Raw genomic sequence first — 16,382 nt, 5'->3', positions numbered from 1 at the left:
TGAGGTCCTCTCACCCTGTTCTCCTGGTGCCACAAGTAGAAAAGACGTTCTTGAGGTGGGGAATTCGATTTGAATTCCTGTATTCCAAGTAAAGCTCTGCATACGTTTTTAGTGCTCTATAATTTGTGTTACTACACTGTAAGCCCAACTTTTGGATGCCTTATTGCTTTTAAAATACACAAGGAAAATGTCCTCACGTTGTTTAAGTGACAGTAATGTCACATCTGCCCCCAAAACAACAAGCATTGGTGCCTATGTATAAAGTGTCACTAAAAGAAGAGTGGTCATAAGCAACACACACAACCCCTGCAAGCTCAGAGCGTGTGCGTGTAACAAGCAGTGCTACTGAGATTGCGACCCCATGTATATAAGACAAGAAGCCCCAATGCTACATCTAATATGACAAGTTATATAAACACTTATGTTTTTCTTCCCATAAGTGGGGGTCATTTAGTTAAATTCTTTGGCCAAAGCGTTATAAGATTGCAAACCATGCCACGGTGCCCCCTCCCCTGCAAGTCCTAACACTGCCTGCAAACCATGCCACGGTGCCCCCTCCCCTGCAAGTCCTAACACTGCCTGCAAACCGTGCCACGGTGCCCCCTCCCCTGCAAGTCCTAACACTGCCTGCAAACCGTGCCACGGTGCCCCCTCCCCTGCAAGTCCTAACACTGCCTGCAAACCGTGCCACGGTGCCCCCTCCCCTGCAAGTCCTAACACTGCCTGCAAACCGTGCCACGGTGCCCCCTCCCCTGCAAGTCCTAACACTGCCTGCAAACCGTGCCACGGTGCCCCCTCCCCTGCAAGTCCTAACACTGCCTGCAAACCATGCCACGGTGCCCCCTCCCCTGCAAGTCCTAACACTGCCTGCAAACCATGCCACGGTGCCCCCTCCCCTGCAAGTCCTAACACTGCCTGCAAACCATGCCACGGTGCCCCCTCCCCTGCAAGTCCTAACACTGCCTGCAAACCATGCCACGGTGCCCCCTCCCCTGCAAGTCCTAACACTGCCTGCAAACCATGCCACGGTGCCCCCTCCCCTGCAAGTCCTAACACTGCCTGCAAACCATGCCACGGTGCCCCCTCCCCTGCAAGTCCTAACACTGCCTGCAAACCATGCCACGGTGCCCCCTCCCCTGCAAGTCCTAACACTGCCTGCAAACCATGCCACGGTGCCCCCTCCCCTGCAAGTCCTAACACTGCCTGCAAACCATGCCACGGCGCCCCCTCCCCTGCAAGTCCTAACACTGCCTGCAAACCATGCCACGGCGCCCCCTCCCCTGCAAGTCCTAACACTGCCTGCAAACCATGCCACGGCGCCCCCTCCCCTGCAAGTCCTAACACTGCCTGCAAACCATGCCACGGTGCCCCCTCCCCTGCAAGTCCTAACACTGCCTGCAAACCATGCCACGGTGCCCCCTCCCCTGCAAGTCCTAACACTGCCTGCAAACCATGCCACGGTGCCCCCTCCCCTGCAAGTCCTAACACTGCCTGCAAACCATGCCACGGTGCCCCCTCCCCTGCAAGTCCTAACACTGCCTGCAAACCATGCCACGGTGCCCCCTCCCCTGCAAGTCCTAACACTGCCTGCAAACCATGCCACGGTGCCCCCTCCCCTGCAAGTCCTAACACTGCCTGCAAACCATGACACGGTGCCCCCTCCCCTGCAAGTCCTAACACTGCCTGCAAACCATGCCACGGTGCCCCCTCCCCTGCAAGTCCTAACACTGCCTGCAAACCATGCCACGGTGCCCCCTCCCCTGCAAGTCCTAACACTGCCTGCAAACCATGCCACGGTGCCCCCTCCCCTGCAAGTCCTAACACTGCCTGCAAACCATGCCACGGTGCCCCCTCCCCTGCAAGTCCTAACACTGCCTGCAAACCATGCCACGGTGCCCCCTCCCCTGCAAGTCCTAACACTGCCTGCAAACCATGCCACGGTGCCCCCTCCCCTGCAAGTCCTAACACTGCCTGCAAACCATGCCACGGTGCCCCCTCCCCTGCAAGTCCTAACACTGCCTGCAAACCATGCCACGGTGCCCCCTCCCCTGCAAGTCCTAACACTGCCTGCAAACCATGCCACGGTGCCCCCTCCCCTGCAAGTCCTAACACTGCCTGCAAACCATGACACGGTGCCCCCTCCCCTGCAAGTCCTAACACTGCCTGCAAACCATGCCACGGTGCCCCCTCCCCTGCAAGTCCTAACACTGCCTGCAAACCATGACACGGTGCCCCCTCCCCTGCAAGTCCTAACACTGCCTGCAAACCATGCCACGGTGCCCCCTCCCCTGCAAGTCCTAACACTGCCTGCAAACCATGCCACGGTGCCCCCTCCCCTGCAAGTCCTAACACTGCCTGCAAACCATGCCACGGTGCCCCCTCCCCTGCAAGTCCTAACACTGCCTGCAAACCATGCCACGGTGCCCCCTCCCCTGCAAGTCCTAACACTGCCTGCAAACCATGCCACGGTGCCCCCTCCCCTGCAAGTCCTAACACTGCCTGCAAACCATGCCACGGTGCCCCCTCCCCTGCAAGTCCTAACACTGCCTGCAAACCATGCCACGGTGCCCCCTCCCCTGCAAGTCCTAACACTGCCTGCAAACCATGCCACGGTGCCCCCTCCCCTGCAAGTCCTAACACTGCCTGCAAACCATGCCACGGTGCCCCCTCCCCTGCAAGTCCTAACACTGCCTGCAAACCATGCCACGGTGCCCCCTCCCCTGCAAGTCCTAACACTGCCTGCAAAGCATGCCACGGTGCCCCCTCCCCTGCAAGTCCTAACACTGCCTGCAAACCATGCCACGGTGCCCCCTCCCCTGCAAGTCCTAACACTGCCTGCAAACCATGCCACGGTGCCCCCTCCCCTGCAAGTCCTAACACTGCCTGCAAACCATGCCACGGTGCCCCCTCCCCTGCAAGTCCTAACACTGCCTGCAAACCATGCCACGGTGCCCCCTCCCCTGCAAGTCCTAACACTGCCTGCAAACCATGCCACGGTGCCCCCTCCCCTGCAAGTCCTAACACTGCCTGCAAACCATGCCACGGTGCCCCCTCCCCTGCAAGTCCTAACACTGCCTGCAAACCATGCCACGGTGCCCCCTCCCCTGCAAGTCCTAACACTGCCTGCAAACCATGCCACGGTGCCCCCTCCCCTGCAAGTCCTAACACTGCCTGCAAACCATGCCACGGTGCCCCCTCCCCTGCAAGTCCTAACACTGCCTGCAAACCATGCCACGGTGCCCCCTCCCCTGCAAGTCCTAACACTGCCTGCAAACCATGCCACGGTGCCCCCTCCCCTGCAAGTCCTAACACTGCCTGCAAACCATGCCACGGTGCCCCCTCCCCTGCAAGTCCTAACACTGCCTGCAAACCATGCCACGGTGCCCCCTCCCCTGCAAGTCCTAACACTGCCTGCAAACCATGCCACGGTGCCCCCTCCCCTGCAAGTCCTAACACTGCCTGCAAACCATGCCACGGTGCCCCCTCCCCTGCAAGTCCTAACACTGCCTGCAAACCATGCCACGGTGCCCCCTCCCCTGCAAGTCCTAACACTGCCTGCAAACCATGCCACGGTGCCCCCTCCCCTGCAAGTCCTAACACTGCCTGCAAACCATGCCACGGTGCCCCCTCCCCTGCAAGTCCTAACACTGCCTGCAAACCATGCCACGGTGCCCCCTCCCCTGCAAGTCCTAACACTGCCTGCAAACCATGCCACGGTGCCCCCTCCCCTGCAAGTCCTAACACTGCCTGCAAACCATGCCACGGTGCCCCCTCCCCTGCAAGTCCTAACACTGCCTGCAAACCATGCCACGGTGCCCCCTCCCCTGCAAGTCCTAACACTGCCTGCAAACCATGCCACGGTGCCCCCTCCCCTGCAAGTCCTAACACTGCCTGCAAACCATGCCACGGTGTCCCCTCCCCTGCAAGTCCTAACACTGCCTGCAAACCATGCCACGGTGCCCCCTCCCCTGCAAGTCCTAACACTGCCTGCAAACATTCTCTTTACCGCTCTGATGGAGGAAGAAGTCATAAACTGGTTATTCACAGGAGCATCACAAGGCCTGCTGTGTAAAAGGGGTCTGGGCGAGCTTAAATCCAGGGAGGAGGGGTCGCCAACCTCCAAATATAAGTGCTGACAAAGCGTCACATGTAATTCTTGTGTCTTGGTGTGCCAACATACATAAGCGATTGGGACGTGTTTTTAGGCACGTGTTGCTTTTTTCAACATGAATAATATGACGCTGGGGATTGTGTTAGGATGCTTTCGGTGGAGCACATAAGCAAATATTATATATATATATATATATATATATATATATATATATATATATATATATATTAAAAATGGCCAGCATGTGCCACTTCTGTGCACCAGAAATGCGTCAAAGTTGTCCAGGTTTTTATCTTGTATCAAGTAGATGCAAACAATTAATGCATTCATCTGTAAGAACATGACACACACACCATACAAACAATAACATGTAGTGCACACGTAAGAACATGACGCACACCATACAAACAATAACATGTAGTGCACACGTAAGAACATGACACACACACCATACAAACAATAACATGCACACGTAAGAACATGAATGAGAGAAACACAGGCCACGAATGATTTGAGGCGAGAAATTGTCGCAGTGCACTCATTCAATTTGTTTAAAAAAAAACAAATATTGATTGATAGCCATTATTTTGTGTTTAAAGGTCCAGCCTTGAGCCGACGAGAGGTAGAATCACTTTTGGTTCTGTGGCCCATACACCGAGTTACTATTCCATAAACCTGCCAGCGCTGGAAAGAACCTTTATGGAGAAGGCCGCACGGTTTCTTCTAGGGCCCAGATATGGGCCTTGGTGTCTCAGCTCTCAGGCAGCGGTTCCACCTGGTCAGTCACTGCTAACAAGTGGCCAGAAAGTAGCACTGCTGCTGTAATGCTGCATTGCAGGTTTCTTCGCACGTTAGTTAACCCTATGTTGAATATAAACTACATGCAGAGCTTGATTTAGGTCGTACATGGTCCTAGGCGAGGCACTAGTTTGGGGTCACTTTACACCATACGCCCATAGATGACACACAAACACAGAGGCGAGGGGTGCACACTTTAGGAGCGTGTATGTACGTACGTACGTACATATATATATATATATATACACACGAACACAAAAAGAAAAAGAGGGTTTGTTGAAAGCACACAAATATAAGTGAAAGTACAAAATGGATTTTATTAGCAATACAAAACACAAAAATAATATTAAAATATACCTAAACACATACTAAATGAACACTGCTGAACCAAAGATAACACAATAAAAATGTAGAGACCCAAAATATGCAACATGCAAAATACATAGGTATGATAATGCAAATCCAGGGGAAAATAATTTCCCCTGGAAATGTAATGGAGATCGGCCGATCAGCAACACATGATAATACAAATGACTGGGAAAAAACAATATCTACACAAACCCAAGTAAACACAGAAAAAAGAGCAACAATGAAAATATAATAAATGAATACCCTAGATGCTGTGTAGCCAGAAGGTGGTGGCTAAACCCTGGCAGTTATAATAAAGAGCCAGAGAAAGACAGAAAATAAATGTCTAAAATATGCAGAGGTGGGGTCCCCTCAAAGACTAAAATGGAAACAATGAGTCAGCAGAGAAAAACATGAGAAAATAACTCCCTAATGCCACAGCTAGCTGTAACTGATATAAGCTGTGGCAGACAAAAATGACAGTGTCCCAAAGACTACCGTGGAGCAAGGAAATGTCCAGATACTTGCTATGACGCTGCACCAGACATCCCGGTAGAAGCCCTACGGCGAAACGGCCGTTGGAGTATCTATACCACTCGCTTTCCTGTGTCCCACCGCTGCACCGTGCTGACCATCTCCTTGTTTGGAGCTTTACTGCTGATGCTGTTCTGTCCGGTCTCTGTGACTGCTGTATGATTGCTGCCTGATGCTAACAGTGCGCGGGATGCCGGGGGCTTGCATTGCCTCTTACTTACCTCTGTCTTGGACTCCCCTTCTCCTCTGGGTGTCTGGTGCAGCGTCATACTGTAGCAAGTATCTGGACATTTCCTTGCTCCACGGTAGCCTTTGGGACACTGTCATTTTTGTCTGCCACAGCTTATATCAGTTACACCTAGCTGTGGCATTAGGGAGTTATTCTCTCATGTTTTTCTCCCTTGTTTTCTCTGCTGACTCATTGTTTCCATTTTAGTCTTTGAGGGGACCCCACCTCTGCATATTTCAGACTTTGAGGGGACCCCACCTCTGCATATTTCAGACTTTGAGGGGACCCCACCTCTGCATATTTTAGACATTTATTTTCTGTCTTTCTCTGGCTCTTTATTATAACTGCCAGGGTTTAGCCACCACCTTCTGGCTACACAGCATCTAGGGTATTCATTTATTATATTTTTATTGTTGCTCTTTTTTCTGTGTTTACTTGGGTTTGTGTAGATATTGTTTTTTTTCAGTCATTTGTATTATCATGTGTTGCTGATCGGCCGATCTCCATTACATTTCCAGGGGAAATTATTTTCCCCTGGATTTGCATTATCATACCTATGTATTTTGCATGTTGCATATTGTGGGTCTCTACATTTTTATTGTGTTATCTTTGGTTTAGCAGTGTTCATTTAGTATGTGTTTAGGTATATTTTAATATTATTTTTGTGTTTTGTATTGCTAATAAAATCCATTTTGTACTTTCAACAAACCCTCTTTTTCTTTTTGTGTTCGTATATCATATTGGGGTGTTAGCACCGCCAGAGGGTAAATTTAACCCCTACATCTGGCCTAGTGATTTATTTTGATCTATGGGGGATGGTTTTGATTGCGGCTCTGGTCTACACCATTGGCTGGATAGCCATGCAGCTTGCCCAGTCCTCCTGTGCAGCCTTTCCACTCCCAGGCAGCTCCGGTTTGTCTGTGAGTATTGTCGCATGGATTGGAAAGGTTTATAAAGAATGACAGGAACTGTGGTGATATAAAGGGGAACCCCTAAATCTGTTACCGTCAAAACCTACATTCATTTTGCTGGTGAGAAAAAAATAAACTAACAAAACACCATTATTAAGGAGGAAATCCTTTAATTCCTTGTTACATTATAAAAATTGAATATTTTCTCCTTGCTGATTGGTCCACTAACTATTCTTCTGCAGGCACCAGCAACACATTGCACAGCTCACCCCAGCAGTGCTCTATATATTAATGCAAAGTATCTCTGCACTGTATATCTGCAGCCTCCCCCGACACATTTGTAAACAGTGATTTAAATGTTCTTCGAACATTCGCCTTGCCACTTCCATAATCATTCTGACAGCTTCCTTGTCTCCCAGTAATAACAGGAGGGTTTGTTTCTGACAGCGGGGGGTTCTGGTTTTAGGAGAGTTAAAGGCTATTGGGGGGTGGGACACTGCACGTACCTCCAGCAGATGTAAGGCAGTAGATGTTTTCCGATCTGTGTTCTCTAAAGCCAGCGTTGCGCAAACTGGTGGGCGCGAGATTTTTCTGGGGGGGGGGCGCAGGCGGTTACAGAGGCCCCGCGCACTTCCCCGAGGCATTTAAATTAAATGCCGGGGAATCGCGTGAGGCCTCTGCAACGCATCACCAAGGCAAAGCAGTGGGGGTCATGGCATGATGTCACATGACGATTCTCCCCCCCCCCGCCAGAAAGCAAGGTAGGGGGGCGCGAGCAATCTTCATCTGGGCCACCTATGCTGAATCAGGGATATACTGAAAACACGACCTGCTGATGGCCCGTGAGGACTGGAGTTGGCCATCCCTGCTCTACCCCCAAGCAACTCTTTGCTGCAACAAATAGCGCTGTCCCTTTTTACCACCCACTCCATATTGATCTGCTGTATAACGGACTCTCACACGGATGGAACAGTCACTCCGATCCCCCCGGACTTCACTCCGCATTAAGCTGCCACCTGACTGATCGCTCGGACATGCCCGTCCAGTGGAGGCTCGGACATTGGGATGGTTAATGTAAAAGTCTGAATGCATATATTAAAGATGCAGTTCCACACACCGTATGACCAAACTGAACTAATTAAGGCGACACATGTATTAAAGTTACACTTTGCCCTTAAATGAAAGCGGCAGATAAGTATTTGAAAATGATCCTGGAAATATAAACCTTGTAACATGAAATTTAGGGAGGGATGTGTAGCCCTCGTTACGGCCGTCTTCTCCATCCTGCCCCCACTTGCCATTTTCTCTGAAAGGGAGGGCGTATATATATATATACACATTTGAGTACGTATATCATTGGGGTACAATAAACAAAACTGCATTACATTTCTCTGCCCTTTGAAAATGTTACATTTGCAAGATGGTTTTAATTCAAATCATAAAAAAAAACATGAAGTTGTCCAAGTTTTAACACATCAATCCCCAAGATGTAACCCATCAATCCCCAAGATGTAACCCATTGCACACACGTCTTCAGTTCATTTTGATCTAGAGTGGAACGGCACATTTAAACATGGGCTTAGCCCAAGCATTGCAGTTTTAGACCTGGCCAGGATGGACGTGTCTGCGTGTTTAGGAGCCGGGGGGAAGCCCCAATCCACTCACGCCCCAGGTTCCATTGGAGGGAGGTATACGGGTGTCACTGCCCCAGCCTTCGGTCCAGCAGCTCCCCGGCTCCTGATCGCTGGTGCCGGATTTCCAGGTGCTGGTTCTGTACTTTCTCAAAGTGCTGCAGCAACTCTGCATAGTCGATGCTCTCCGGATTTTCTTTCAGGGGGCCCGAGGCTGCCGGCTGCGTGTCCCTAGGGAGGATGGGAAGGGGGACAAGTGATGCTGTGCGCAGGGCTGGCGCACATCGCAAAGCCCCACTTATTCATGTAGAGAACGCAGGTGTTTTGCTCTGCAATGCGTTTCAGACCCAAATAATTATTTGCCAAATGGTTAGAATAAACCATAAAGATTAGCAACAGACCACAGTAAATGAAAACAATTAGTGTTATTAATATGATGATGCAGAGACCACCCTGTGGTCACAAATCTTACATTACAACAATATAATACAAAACACATTATGCTTCCTGAGCGAGTGCTTTTCACCTTACAGTGGCTCAAACTGCTTTGGAAAACGTGGGTGCAGCTTTATGCATTTGGGGGGTGTAAGACTGTAGGGTCCTGCAATGTGTTCGGTAATTTGCAGGGAAGGGTTATGGGCAGAATGTGTGGGCTGCAGATTGAGGGAGAAGATGAAAGGGTGAGACTTTGGCATGTGTTAATACTAAAGCACAGGTGCTGATCCCAACCCCCTTCCCAGGCCCAAGAAGCAAGGGATATCCTTCCTGTGGAGAGAAGATAGCGTGGCACAGCTCAGACGCGCTCTCTGAAACGGCTCTGCTAGCTGCAACACACACAGGTTTGTCTCTGCCACTGGAAGATGGAAAGCCAGGGCCAGCTGTGCACGCGGCAATGAGACGGGGGCAGAGCGATCACTCACTGTAGGATACACAGCTACTGGGAACGCTACTCCTGCTGTATACAGGTGTCCCTTTCACGAAGTAAATACCACCTTATTACACTGTGCTCTGCCTTAAAAGCAGCAGCGATATATGTCATATTTTGCTCATCTGTCCCAGAGATGCACAGCCACCTCCCACTTGGATCCTTTTCCTGGTTATTCTACATCTCGCATAAACTAGGTCACAGTCAGTCTGACAGCTCCGAGGGGGACTGGGAACAGAGATACAAAGCGGAGAGGCAGAACACCCACAACAAGGGGGCTTCACAAAGCAGTGACAGATAGCTGCGCCACACCAGAGTCAAAGAAGAGCCAGTGATAACAGTACGGGCTGCCCAGTAGCCTTAAAGGCAGCAATGCAGAATGCCCAAGTCACTTTTCATTGGTGGCACAACAGATCTGACCTAGGGTGTGGATGCCCCCTTCCCTACCTCTTGACCAGCCCATACAGTATACTACCAGGGCCCGTTAGTCTGAGGGCAGACTGGACACTTGCAGCCCGCAACCCAGTTATATATTGCCTGTGGCTTTACCTTTGCCGACCTCCGATACATACTAGATTACCACAATGTGCCGCCGACACTGTCTCTAACAGCAGCTCAGACGATGGCACTGCAGTTTTAATAGCGCAGTCTTAACACAACGAGAGCATAACACCACTGCAATCACGGTCATGGTGGGCGTATAACTTAGCCCCTTTGCTGCGGGACGGACCCGCACGCTATTGCTTTGTAACATGTTGAAGGTCGCTCCGGTAACAAAGGGGTTAAGAAGATGCATCCAAGAACTTGGCACACAGCCCTAAATCCTTACACGGACAGGACATAAAGCATATGGCCCTTGGCAGCAGATCATACTCAGCTGAGGAAATAATGTGGCTGCTTTTGCAAATTAGTGATCGGTCATAAATAGCTATTTTAAGACGTGGGATAAACTGCTCGGCCAATATGAGGTCGCGTGAGAGGTTCAAGTCAAAACCCTTGTGTGTTTCGGGGCAGCTTCTCAAACCTCCCCCCCACCCCCCCTGGAGAATTGAGATTTTATTTATTGTCTCGGTTGAAAGCTTCAGTCTCACTTCGTAACATTTGTTGCTGTTAAAATGAAGTCAGCGCCCAGTCCACAATAGGACATCGCTGCCATCTGTAATGATGATCCCATAATAAGGTGCGTTTAACTGCTTTGTCAAATGTAAGTCCAAATGCCCCATAGACTAAGCCTAATTACAGAAGCATATTATCCAATATCAGAATACACAGCATCTACCTCTCATTATAGGCCGGGAGTGGCCAACTCCAGTCCTCACGGGCCACCAACAGGTCAGGTTTTCAGGATATCCCTGCTTCACCACAGGTGGCTCAATCAGTCCCTGCTTCAGCACAGGTGGCTCAATCAGTCCCTGCTTCAGCACAGGTGGCTCAATCTGTGGCTTGGTCAACGACGGATATCTTGAAAATCTGACCTGCTGGCGACCTTTGAAGACTGGAGTTGACCACTCCTGTTATAGGCAATACCTAAACGAGGAAATAATACAGCAGGTCAAATGTCGCCGTGATCGGGACTGAGCTATAACGCAGGGTTAAAGCTGCAGACCAAGCAATAGCCTGTGTGTGTGGTTTAATAAATCAGTTCTGTACTATGAGAAAATACCTGTAGCATTTTTTTAAAAACAATTCTGAATTACATTTTTATGTATTATAATGTTACAAGCATTTTTTGTTTCTATAGCAACCATTTACAAAGTCACATCCCCTTCCTCTTCTGAAACATGCTCTGGCACACCCCTTGTTGAGCCCTGCCCTCTCTCTAGCAGTGCACCAATTGTATCTAGTGACTGCCTGGTCACATGATCTGCCCCACAGAACTTTGGATATTTGGTCCTCTTCTGCTGCACTGACAGCCATTTAGTGAACCCCTGAGCCCAATCTTGGCCCATCGATCACAGGAGAACGAATCGATCAGAAACTTAGCTAATTATTTATCATTGTGTGGATTGTATTGATGCAAATATTAAAGGGGAGGGGGAAAGGGCAGCTTGGACCGCTGCTTTAAGAAAGTTAAAATGTAAGAGTTGCTGCAAAAAGTTTCTCGCGGTACTTTAACCCTCTGGGTGCTGCACGAGATAGCCGGTGTGGCTGTTGCACTCAGGTGCTGTGGCAGTCAGAGTTAAAACAGTTATGTTTAAAATGAGAGATGCAGAGAGGGAGCATAAACTTGTGAGATAAAGTGTATATACAACACAAATAATGATAAAACCCCCTTCGAATATAAAAAAAAATTCACAAGCCGATCATCAAAACTTTACGCCTGGGATCATTCTGTCATTAGTGCCGCAGCTGCTGAATGCTGAAGAACGAATAGAAGCTGCAGAACAGAACTCCTGGCTCTGACCGTCCTAGTGACAAGCAGCTGGGTAAAAAAACAAAGCACATGTAAGCTATGAGAAACCACAAACCTAAAGGGAAAACAGCACGCCGTGGGCAGGGTGCCACCTTCTACTGAAGGCCAACTCACAGAAAAATGCAATTCTGCTATCAGCAGTCAGATAATATATGCAGGAATATCGTGAAAATGAAGAAGCGAAAAAGGTGATTATCGTTCTTAAAAAAAAAACAAAAAAAAAAACAAGTCAATTGCACTAAAAGGGTGAATTTTTTTTAACCTACATTGGACTCCCCATTTAAACAATGCACAGTTGCTTTATATCAGGGGTTCTCAACTTCAGTCCTCAAGACCCCCCAACAGGTCTGGATATCCCTTCCTTTGACTGAGCCACTGATTGAGCCACCTGTGCTGAAGCAGGGATATTCTGACCTGTTGGGGGGCGGGGGGGGTCGAGGACAGGAGTTGAGAACCCCCGCTTTATACAGTGACTCCCCATCAGATACCCTCCATATGCCCATTTACATGTGATATAAACCCACATCTCCTTGGCAGTGATCTGTATGTATATAGCTCCGTCATATACACAGCCAGCTGCTCACACAATCTCACAGCCCTTTACACGCCGCCAGCGGTTTGGGGGTGGGGGAGTGAACTTCCTAGCCTTTCCCTGCATCGCTGAACCCCCTCCCAGTGCCCCCCTCTCTCCCACCACGTTTCTATGGAGACCCCAGAAGTGAATTTTCCGCCTCCGATGCCAACATGGGCAGGACAGCGAGAGCCAAGCACACAAGGGCAGGGTATTAGAGGGGGTGGGGGCTCTGTCAGGGAGTCCTGCCATAGAGGTGACAATAGGGCATTGGCAAACTAACATCTACCAATCCTGAAACGCTGACCGCAAAATGTATTAACCCCTTTGCTGCCGCGGGGGCATGTGTTGCAACTCCCTTTTGACTAAGGAAGAGTTAAGACAGAACTGGACAAAGGACCCTTGGGACATATTTGGGTCCTTGGCACTTATGGGGTATGATTAGGGTGCCGGTGTAGGGCCCACAAACCAGTGGTATATTCTACATTGTTACATAGTAGATTATGTTGAAAAAAAGATATGCACCCATCAAGTTCAATTTATGCTAAATTTAGACGACAGATACGTTATCCTATATCTGTACTTACAGTATATTGATCCAGAGGAAGGCAAACACAAAACCCCAGTGACATATCATCTAATGATATCTCATAAGGGGGGTAATAAATGCCTTCCTGACTCCAAATATTTGCAATCAGATTTCTCCCTGGATCAACATCCTTCCCATGTTTAGTTATTTGGTATATCCCTGTATACCTATCCTTTCTAAAAAAAAGATGTCCAACTTTTTTTGATCAGATCTATTGTATCTGCCATCACAGTCTCCATGGGTAATGAGTTCCACATGTTAACTGCCGTTACTGTAAAGATCCCTTTCCTTCCGTCGCCAGCAGACAGTTTATGGCCCATTCACTTCAATATGCCCGAAGGTGTCTTTCAGCGCAGAACGGTGCCTTGTAGAATAGCACCGCTTAGTAAACATGGACCATACTCCCTTCGCTGCCAGAGCAGCCAATTACCAGCAAAGGACCAAGGCAAATGTGCCACTTGACATTCAGATTATGTGACTGGACGGGGAAACAATGGGGTTTGTAGAGGTCAGGTGGGTGGTGAGAACATCACTGCTGGACACCCGACCCCTGTTACTGCAGTTGCTTTAACCCCGTCGCTGCCCCCTCGGACAGCAGGGGGGGGGGGGGTTAATCCTTTCGGGGAGGCCTGTAGTGATTAGCGCTGGTATGGATAAGTGAGCTCCCCTGTACGCTACGAGTATGCGGCTGTGACTTACGCTGATCGCATGAGCTGAGGATTGGGGACACATTGAAGGCGGTGTGACAGCAGCTGGAAGGCGCTGCTCTGTGGCAGGAGCATGAGCAGCCCGTACAATGCTCTGATCAGGTAGGGGTGGCCCTCCACATCCAGCAGCTGCAGCCGGAGATCTGCAATGAAAGGTACAGTCAGAGAGGGGTGTGTGGGTACGCTATGCCCTGCCGTTACCTCCTATGTACATGTTGCTATAAGTGACTCACAGTGTACCACCTTATAGGCAAGCAGGGGCCATATACAATATATACCCTACTCTGTTACCCCGTGTGAATGGTGCTCTGAATAACTCCCAGTGTGCCCTGTGCTACCGCAGGCCGTGCAAGCCAACTCCCATCTCTTCTGCTCTATTTCCCACCCGCAGCGCTGGAGAGAGCGGAGTCAGGACATACATACGTGTACAGAGAAAGACACAGCCATGTGGAGGAGAGCCCCGACTAGCACACAGACCAGACCAGACGAGTGTCGCACCATACATACACACACACACAGGAGATTATGGACAGTCACACACTTACACAATTCCTAACATTCACATGTACAGAGATTATGAACACACACACAAAACTGCTAACACACACACACACACACACACACACACACACACACACACACACACACACACACACACACGGAGATATCAGAGCTACATACAATTCCAGACATTCAAACAGAGGGGATTACCAACATTTACACGCAGAAATGATTGACATTCTGACACACAAAGTAGTGTAACACACATGCTCATAGACATATGCACAAAGGAGGATCTTTGTACAGATATACACACTAGTGATGCTCTATAGGAGTATCAGGAAGAGGCCAGGTGTTCTGGTCCTGGGCGTTAGGTGATGTTCTGTAGGCCTACACACGCTTACATGTGAAGATGGGGCACGTTAGGTGATGTTCTGTAGGCCTACACACGCTTACATGTGAAGATGGGGCACGTTAGGTGATGTTCTGTAGGCCTACACACGCTTACATGTGAAGATGGGGCACGTTAGGTGATGTTCTGTAGGCCTACACACGATTACATGTGAAGATGGGGCACGTTAGGTGATGTTCTGTAGGCCTACACACGCTTACATGTGAAGATGGGGCACGTTAGGTGATGTTCTGTAGGCCTACACACGATTACATGTGAAGATGGGGCACGTTAGGTGATGTTCTGTAGGCCTACACGCGCTTACATGTGAAGATGGGGCACGCTAGGTGATGTTCTGTAGGCCTACACACGCTTACATGTGAAGATGGGGCACGCTAGGTGAGGTTCTGTAGGCCTACACACGCTTACATGTGAAGATGGGGCACGTTAGGTGAGGTTCTGTAGGCCTACACACGCTTACATGTGAAGATGGGGCACGTTAGGTGATGTTCTGTAGGCCTACACACGCTTACATGTGAAGATGGGGCACGTTAGGTGATGTTCTGTAGGCCTACACACGATTACATGTGAAGATGGGGCACGTTAGGTGATGTTCTGTAGGCCTACACACGCTTACATGTGAAGATGGGGCACGTTAGGTGATGTTCTGTAGGCCTACACGCGCTTACATGTGAAGATGGGGCACGCTAGGTGATGTTCTGTAGGCCTACACACGCTTACATGTGAAGATGGGGCACGCTAGGTGAGGTTCTGTAGGCCTACACACGCTTACATGTGAAGATGGGGCACGTTAGGTGAGGTTCTGTAGGCCTACACACGCTTACATGTGAAGATGGGGCACGTTAGGTGATGTTCTGTAGGCCTACACACGCTTACATGTGAAGATGGGGCACGTTAGGTGATGTTCTGTAGGCCTACACACGCTTACATGTGAAGATGGGGCACGTTAGGTGATGTTCTGTAGGCCTACACACGCTTACATGTGAAGATGGGGCACGTTAGGTGATGTTCTGTAGGCCTACACACGCTTACATGTGAAGATGGGGCACGTTAGGTGATGTTCTGTAGGCCTACACACGCTTACATGTGAAGATGGGGGCACACTAGGTGATGTTCTGTAGGCCTACACACGCTTACATGTGAAGATGGGGCACGTTAGGTGATGTTCTGTAGGCCTACACACGCTTACATGTGAAGATGGGGCACGTTAGGTGATGTTCTGTAGGCCTACACAAGCTTACATGTGAAGATGGGGCACGTTAGGTGATGTTCTGTAGGCCTACACAAGCTTACATGTGAAGATGGGGCACGTTAGGTGATGTTCTGTAGGCCTACACACACTTACATGTGAAGATGGGGCACTCTATCAGCTGCACCAGCTTGTCTACTTCAGTGAGGAAATCCAGGGTCACCTCCAGGTCTCCGCTGAGCAAAGATGTCAAGGAGCAGCACAGAGACGCGATGGCAGAGCTGCGTCACCCGGCACCCACGCCACCCAGCCTTCCCACACCTCCAGCCGCCAGTGTGACAACACGAACCCACTTACCACCCTCCCCTACCAGGGAAGCCAGCGACACAATGCTTTGCAGTGCATTCCTGGCCTCTCCGTGCAGCGTACGGGACACATATCACCTCACAGGCTCAGTGCCAAGTAACTGGTGCGTTCATCAATGCAGATCACTTCCAGCAACCTTTAACCCTT

At 49.8% G+C, this 16,382-nt stretch overlaps 1 protein-coding gene across 3 annotated transcripts in view; it reads right to left on the bottom strand.

Moving 5' to 3' along the window:
* Positions 1 to 7,081: 7,081 nt before the first annotated feature.
* VAC14 (VAC14 component of PIKFYVE complex) overlaps positions 7,082 to 16,382 on the bottom strand; it is a 76,163-nt gene continuing 66,862 nt past the window's right edge. For 2 of the 3 annotated variants that reach the window (XM_075576579.1, XM_075576580.1), the window contains exons 17-19: positions 16,026 to 16,105; positions 13,760 to 13,910; positions 7,082 to 8,793 (exon numbers count right to left, since the gene is read on the bottom strand). In XM_075576579.1, the coding sequence (XP_075432694.1) occupies positions 8,631 to 8,793; positions 13,760 to 13,910; positions 16,026 to 16,105 (394 nt within the window). In that variant the 3' untranslated portion in view covers positions 7,082 to 8,630. The remainder of the gene's footprint in view (positions 8,794 to 13,759; positions 13,911 to 16,025; positions 16,106 to 16,382) is intronic. The other variant, XM_075576581.1, reaches the window with a different exon arrangement.

Source organism: Ascaphus truei, chromosome 19, assembly GCF_040206685.1.
Source record: "Ascaphus truei isolate aAscTru1 chromosome 19, aAscTru1.hap1, whole genome shotgun sequence".
Taxonomy (NCBI): Eukaryota; Metazoa; Chordata; class Amphibia; order Anura; family Ascaphidae; genus Ascaphus; species Ascaphus truei.
The sequence above is the reverse complement of the archived record's forward strand: the minus strand, read 5'-3'. Positions and strand labels throughout refer to the sequence as shown.